The sequence below is a fragment of the Saccostrea cucullata genome, unplaced genomic scaffold, assembly GCF_032062105.1.
Source record: "Saccostrea cucullata isolate Sc308-1 unplaced genomic scaffold, CSIRO_AGI_Scuc_v1 ctg3650, whole genome shotgun sequence".
Classification (NCBI taxonomy): domain Eukaryota; kingdom Metazoa; phylum Mollusca; class Bivalvia; order Ostreida; family Ostreidae; genus Saccostrea; species Saccostrea cuccullata.
Window position 1 is genome coordinate 10066 of NW_026940399.1, and position 7587 is coordinate 17652.

At 34.5% G+C, this 7587-nt stretch overlaps 2 protein-coding genes across 2 annotated transcripts; one reads left to right on the forward strand and one right to left on the reverse strand.

Moving 5' to 3' along the window:
• Positions 1 to 951: 951 nt before the first annotated feature.
• On the forward strand, positions 952 to 3255 carry LOC134255340 (uncharacterized). Its single transcript, XM_062737863.1, has 2 exons — positions 952 to 1075; positions 1535 to 3255. Exon 2 carries the CDS (start codon positions 1536 to 1538, stop codon positions 3000 to 3002), a length of 1467 nt encoding a protein of 488 aa, XP_062593847.1. The 5' UTR covers positions 952 to 1075; position 1535; the 3' UTR covers positions 3003 to 3255.
• Positions 3256 to 3277: 22 nt separating this feature from the next.
• On the reverse strand, positions 3278 to 5876 carry LOC134255339 (uncharacterized). Its single transcript, XM_062737862.1, has 2 exons — positions 5736 to 5876; positions 3278 to 5172 (listed from the first exon to the last, which is right to left on the reverse strand). Exon 2 carries the CDS (start codon positions 5169 to 5171, stop codon positions 3429 to 3431), a length of 1743 nt encoding a protein of 580 aa, XP_062593846.1. The 5' UTR covers position 5172; positions 5736 to 5876; the 3' UTR covers positions 3278 to 3428.
• Between the last annotated feature and the right edge of the window lie 1711 nt (positions 5877 to 7587).

The window sequence follows — 7587 nt, forward strand, 5'->3', positions numbered from 1 at the left end:
ATGATTTTGTTGCAGATGAAATCCACAGGTGTGGTCAAGAAGATTCCTGTAGACCAGTACAAGATGAATGTACTAATTCTGAAGATCTTCAGCACCATGGTTCCTCTCTTGAATATATCCTCAGGCAGATAAATGGGAGTCCTGGGATATATATAAGTGGTTCCGTACAGGGTGTAGAAATAGAATGGACCACTGACACAGTAGCCACGAGGTCAATCATATCTAAAAGAATTTTTGAAAGAATCCCCAAAGAATCAAGGCCATGACTAAAACAGTCAAATTCATTAACTAATGTTAATGGGGAACCATTGAATGAGTTGGGTAAAGCCATTTTTGAGATTCAACTGGGCCACGTTAAATTCACAGAGGAAATTATTGTGGCTGAAATTCAGGATGAGGCTCTTTTAGGATTAGATACTTTATTAAAAGAAGAAAATGGACCTGTTAAAATAGAATTACATGACAATTTCATTACTTTCAGAGGAAATAAAATCAAAGTCAGGCAACTGACAGAGAAAACTAGAGAGGGTCACGGAGACATTGAGGGTTCCATCTGCGATGCAGGGGGGACGGCAGACATGGAGGACGATGGAGAATGTCGGGATCAAGCTGACAGAGAGACGGAGGGAAAGTCGTAGTGGGGGACAGGTACCGGAGAGAGTACCCGTGGAGAGAACAGAGAGAATTATCAGGAACATCGTCGGAGGCAGAGAGAAGGAGGATATTGGAGACGGGGACGGGTTCTGGGTGAAACGCATGGAGGAACGGGAAGTGAAAAGGGAAGGTGAGTTGTTAACACGTGTAAATATTGTAAGATTAAATTGAATTTGTTTCATTAGTTTTTTTTTGTTTTTTTTGTTTTGTTTTTTTTTTTGCATAATTTACATGAATGAAATGTACATTTGGGTAAACTGTTTAAGGGCCAAGTTCCGCAATGTTTTTTTAATACGAGTTATCGTCCCTAACTGTGAAGCTCTCCACTTCCGGGGCGTCAATACACAAAGCAACAAAATCGCTGAAGCAAGAAGCGTCGAGAAAATACACACTATCGGTATCGAGGACACTGACAAGCCAGGTAAGGGATTTAAATAGCGGTCGTATTTAGGATGTTACACTGGTTTACGATGCATATTAATATAAAAGCAGTACAGAGTTGGTTCTTGAATCTAATACACATGCAACAACCATAAGGATCTAGTATATTCTAGAAAAAAAAATGTCAATATTTATAAAGGTCTATATACATATATCTATTTTTTTAAAGTATAGAATTTATTTTTATTCGACGAGGAATGAATATTTACAGCTGTCAAGTTGTGTTCATAAGAAAATCTAACATTGCCCCCCCCCCCCCCCCCCCCCCCCCCGTTGTGTAAAAGGCATTGTTTAATTCGCAAAACAATTCAGTAACATGTAAATAATTTTGAATTCATAACATAATTTATTTTAAAAGGACATGAATGTCAATTGTAACATTTTTTTTAAAAAAAAAATTCCTTTTTAAGTACTTTACAATGTACTTTTTATTTTCCAGTATGGGGAAGAAATATTGCTGCGTTCCTGGATGCAGCAACACTTCTCAAACATTGGATGAATATGGAAATAAAATAATATTGCATCGCTTCCCTATGTCGGAGAAAAAGGCCCATATTAAGCGTCTCTGGATTCAGCGACTTCGACATGTGAGAGCAAATTTGGTTGTAAAAGACCACACACGAGTTTGCAGTGTTCATTTTGAGGGAACATTTACTGAGGAATCGATTCCCACAATTTTTCCAAGTAAACCCAAAAAGGAAACAAAATCCCGAAGACCTCTTGTAAGAAAAATTGAAAATTCATTTCAAAATGATGGTTCAGGGCAAAGTGATACTGAAAATCCACAAGATAATCCTGTGTCAATGTACAATGATGTTGCAATACAAACTGACCTCAAATATTTTTATTCAAAAGATGCGTACACAAATACAGAAGAGCATTGTGTACATGTTTCAACTGCAACCCAGACGACTGGCAGCCCTTTGTCTACTGTTAATGCTGAAGTTCAGGCAGATTTGCCTAGGATGACATATGAAGATATGAAAGATGACGATTCTAAAACAAGATTTTATACAGGTTTTGCAACTTTTCAAATTTTTTGGATGTTTTTTGCAGTGCTGAGGCAGAAACATGGTGCAGAGAAACTCAATTACTGGGAGGGAGAGACAAGGTCCATGGGTGAGAAGTCGTATCATGAACCAGGGGTTAAAAAGCCTGGCAGAAAACGTTCCTTGAGACCAGTGGATGAATTCTTGATGGTTTGCATGAGACTTCGTTTAGGGCTGCTTCAGGAACACCTTGCTGATATTTTCAGGGTGTCCGAAACGACAGTATCACGAGTAATGAACACTTGGATTAACTTCCTCTATGATCACTGCAAATCCTTAATAAAGTGGGTCTCCAGAGAGCAGATTTTGTGTAACTTACCAAAGCTTTTTAGCATGCACGCAGATACTAGAATTGTGCTTGATTGCACAGAATTTTTTATTGAAAAACCGTCCTCTTTAAAGGCACAGTGGATGACGTGGTCCGAATACAAACATTCAAACACTTTTAAAATATTGATTGGTGTGTCACCAAGTGGTATGGTAACCTTTGTGTCAAGACTGTGGGGTGGGAATGTGTCAGACAGACACATTACTCAGCACGATGGATTTCTTCCAAAACTGTCACCAGGTGATGTTGTAATGGCAGATAAAGGTTTCACAATAGAAGATTTGTTACCAGCTGATGTTGGATTGAATGTTCCACCACGAGTATCAAGTACATGCCAGATGTCAAAACATGATTTCTTTAAAACAAATAGAATAGCTTCAGCCAGAATAGTAGTTGAAATGAAGATGGAACAGATCAAAAACTACAATATTGTGAACTCAGTTTTACCAATTTCAGAAGTGCACTTATCAGAACAAATTATAGTTATCTGTACATCTTTAACTAACTTATTGCCTCCACTTCTGAAGTGACATAAATATAATTAACTAGATTTTTTTCTGGATGCCCTAACATGTATAATTATTTTTATTCCTGTTATGAGGAAATTTACTTTCCAGGAATTATTTTTTTAAATGCATGATTAAAAAAACACATTTAAAGTATATCACATTTTGTGGTTTTCAAGGTGATGTGAATTTTGACGATTCGATGTGAAATACAAACATTCATTTGAAAATAAACTTGAAATATGTACACTTGGACCTTGAAATCATAAATGAGATGTGGATAAATAAAATAAATCACATAACCTTTTTGTTTTTATTCAATATTTTTACAGATGAATCTAAGCTCTCATGCAAATATAAAAGTTTCAGAGTGTTAACAGTTTTATGTACACATGTTCAAAATCAAATAGAATCATTCTATGCAATATTCAAATTATTAACAAATGTACATCAAATGTTATACATGTACAGTGATTTTCCTCGCTGAATTCTTCTAGTGAAAAGTTCTGGTACAACACCATATGTATAAAAAGATTTCATCTTTGGAACCATATCATTCCAGATTCCAACATCAAAAAGAATTCTTTCAACAGATATACCTTTTTTTGTATAAACAACAAAATCAACCCAGTTAAGTTCATATAATGCTAGCTGGCCTTGAACTTGGTACATATAATTATGGTTCTGTTTTAATTTAAGTTCACCATTGTTTTCAGTGCAAAAAAAATGTTTATCTTGTCCACATTTTGTCGGAGGCATATTCCTCCAAGGACTTTTTTGTTTTCCATAAGGACACTTGACTTCGACAAGTCCTGTACCACATTCTACACAAGTAACAAGTCCATCAACACTGGCCCCAAGGAATGGGTACTTAGGGTTGACATATAGTCCACAGGACTCGATCTTCACATCACCACACAAATTTAAATGTCGCTCCATATAATCACTCAAAGCAACAGATTCATTTGTTCGACCATAACTGATACTTTTTACACAATCTGGTACTACTACGTATCCACAAATTTTCTTGACTAAATTGTCTGGTTCGGACTTTACTCTTTTGACAACGTCACCCATTACTGATGCAGTAATGATATTGCATCTAGCCTTTCTCCAGTTAACATTTGAATTTTGACCTCTAGTTCCCTTTTCTAACAGTTCACTAACCTCTGTTGTTATATTCATATTGTTTACAAAAGATTTAAAATTTTCAACACATTCTTTTGATTTTAGATTTACATTGTCCCTATACATAAAATCTGGCAAAAAAATATTCAAAAAGGAATCTATATTAACATGCTCTGCTCTTAAAGTTTGATACAAGACACATTGTGGGTAAATATCTTTTAAGCCATCCAAAATATCATTCAAAAATGAGCTGCATTCACTTTGACAAGGTCCAGGATTATAAATGCCTGGGAAAGGACGAACTTTGTCTACAATATTATCTTTTTCTGTTTTTGAAAAACTAATATCTCCAACTCTTTTTGGACTTGGTTTTCTTCTCAAAGGTGTAGGTCTATTCCACACACACTGATTAGATGTACAGGAATTTTTTGTTTTTACAAGTACATACAATAATGCTCCAACATGAGCACAAAGACCTGCCTCTCCGGCTTTACAATTACATAAAGCATTTACAACAATGCCTGACTTTTTCTTTATACAAACATTCAAAGAATAATATTTAGCACTTTTTCCAAATCCAACTTGAACAGTCTGTTTCATTGATGGAAGACAAGTTGATCGCATGTAACAAAAATCACTGTTTCCTTTATTGTATTCAATTTCTCTTATGAACCCTTCATTGCACAGACGCTTTGCTTTTTTCATTTGTCTCTCGAAATTTAACCTTTCTCCAGTTACAGGATTTTTATGACATTTAAAATAAATATCAATGGCCTTATGAGAAATTTCAGGAATATCAGTAGAGTCAAGTTCTTTCCATGAATCTGTTGAAGGATGAACAGGAACAGTTTTCTCTATTTCTTCATCTGTATCTATGAAATCTTCTGATGAATCATAACCATGCCTCATGGCTTTGTAAACTCTCTTTGCCAATACCTCTTTATTCCCAGATTTTTTAAGCCTGTGATTTTCAAGCCAATTTTTTAGTTCAACAACTTTCCATGACTGAATTTCTTCTAGAGACAAGTGAGATGGTTCACCTTCATCATCAGTGCTTGAAGACATTCTGAAACATTCAATATTGTATATTAATACAGATTCAGAAAACACACAGTGCCCAAATAACTTAAAAGGGTTTCATAAAAATTGAATGTAATTAGGATCTCAAGATGTAATTTATGTAAACAATTATTGATATCATATCAATATCATATAAAGACATAATCCGAGATTCCCCTGACTCTAACCCCTGCTTTTATTTTATGACATGTGCGGACAAACGTCATAAAATAAAAGCGGGGGTTAGAGTCAGAGGAATCTCGGATTAATAAAGACACCCCCTTTTTTCAGAATTAAACGCTGTTGGATGGTCACATATTCAATTATTCCGACAATATTACATTACTGTTAATATTAAACAGTTATTAAATCATAATTTCAATGTCATCTACATTCGGTTCGAACAGGGTCGATCTTAGACCTTGCAATAGCCAATTCAGTTGAATATTTAAATGCCACGCGAAAACGCTGAGCATTTATATTTTATTATTTGTATACCATTTACCACGTTTAGATAATGGTTATAAATCTTTAGATAAATTAATTATACAGATATATCGCAAATCTTACCTTGGTATGTCCTTGTCTAACGCAGAAATTGCAATTATCAGTACTGTGAGTACACAACACAAGTTGAACAACAAACGCCCCGGAAGTCAATGTGTTGGCGACATCTAGCGATTTTTCAAGAGAGATAACTCCAGAAATAAGACATTGCGGAACTCAGCCAGTAGATGTGGGTTAGGGGTGGATTTTTGTTAATACAGACATGACTGTATATGTGTAAAGATGTTATAAAGGTATAACATATTAAGGTACCGTTGAGGTGAACTTGATGTATATTATAGAAAATTTTGTGAGTGAATTGATGAGTAATTTACGTGTTGATAACTTGATATGAATGTTATTTTGTTACTTATATCCACAATCTATCTCATCAACTGTACATATTTTTCATTTTTATTCTTGCAATGGCATTGTCATAGTTAAGTATTTGATAATTATTCATGAGGACATGAATCTTTTTAACGGAGGGGTAGTGTACAGTTTGGTCATTTCAAGTCCCCATATTTTATTTGTCTTTAAATTACAAATCTTGGCATATTAATTTAACACTTTATATGGTTCACAATTTGAGTAATTTGATTGTATGTATTGTACATTTATTATGTGATGTTCTAAAATTGGGTTCACAACTTTTCATGTCATCGTATGCAATGTGAGAGTAGAACGAGTACATGTAATACATGCATATCCTTTCGTATTTAATGATGTCCTTGTTGAAATAACTGTATAAATGCTGTTAAAAGAGTATGAACTACTAGATGTTTTTATTAAATTACATTTTTCACTAGTAATTTACCTGTATTGTGCTGACACATGTTGTAGTCTTGCAGACCGTCTATTTTTCTATTTACATGGCGGCGCATTGCATTATGGTATACTTCCGGTTTATTTTCTCTTGATCCGCGGTGTATATTTATACGCCCTTGGGGTTTTCAAAAGAAGTGAAAATGAACAGTTATAAGGTAATTATTTAATTAACTATTGTTGAATGAATGAAAGTCAAGTTACTTCATGGTGAAATATTTATTATTGATCTAATTATTTAAATAGATTTTCCGTATTTTTCGTATATTCCGTATGGACATAAACGAATTCGTAAGAGTTTTGTATACGAATTTTCACTAAAGTGTATAAGGGGACGACCATTTGTTTTTTTGGCTCGCTTCGCTCGCCAGTTTAGAACCAAATAATAATAATTATTTAAAATCAGATTACCAGACTGGATACTTGACCAGTTGATCAACATGACAATGTGCACTCAGTTGATGTGATGAATCACTTTAAATACAAGCCAATTCTTAAACACCACAAAAGATAAATTTTCTTGTCAAAGAATTATACTTCCCGATAAATTAATATAAAGTATACAGTGTATGATCCCTCCCCTAAAATTTCAAAGTATGATATGAATTATATTAATATTGCCATACTTTAGTACAGATACCAATATTTTTGTGCCTAGTTTTACTCTTAAAATGCACGTGAAAAACCCAAGAGCTTCAGGGGGCTTCGCCCCCTGTGCCCCCTTCATTCAAAGTATGATATGACTAGTATTAATTATGTCATACTTTAGAACATAACTAACCAATTCCTACATAATTGTGCCTGGTTTTACTCTTAAAATACACAAAAACCCACGAGCTTCAGGGGGCTTCGCCCCCTGAACCCCCTTTATTCAAAGTATGATATGACCAACATTAATAATCAGTCATGTGATCCACTCATACTCAAACACACATGTATCTAGTTTAAGCTTTGCAGATGACCTTGTTCTGCTTTCAGAGACACATAGTGGTTTACAGAATACACTGAACAAACTGCACAATTATTGCTTAAATTGGCAATTATCTGTGAA

Bases quoted from the DNA above. Each gene is read 5' to 3' on its own strand.
- LOC134255340 (XM_062737863.1), top strand. From the start codon at position 1,536: ATGGGGAAGAAATATTGCTGCGTTCCTGGATGCAGCAACACTTCTCAA.
- LOC134255339 (XM_062737862.1), bottom strand. From the start codon at position 5,171: ATGTCTTCAAGCACTGATGATGAAGGTGAACCATCTCACTTGTCTCTA.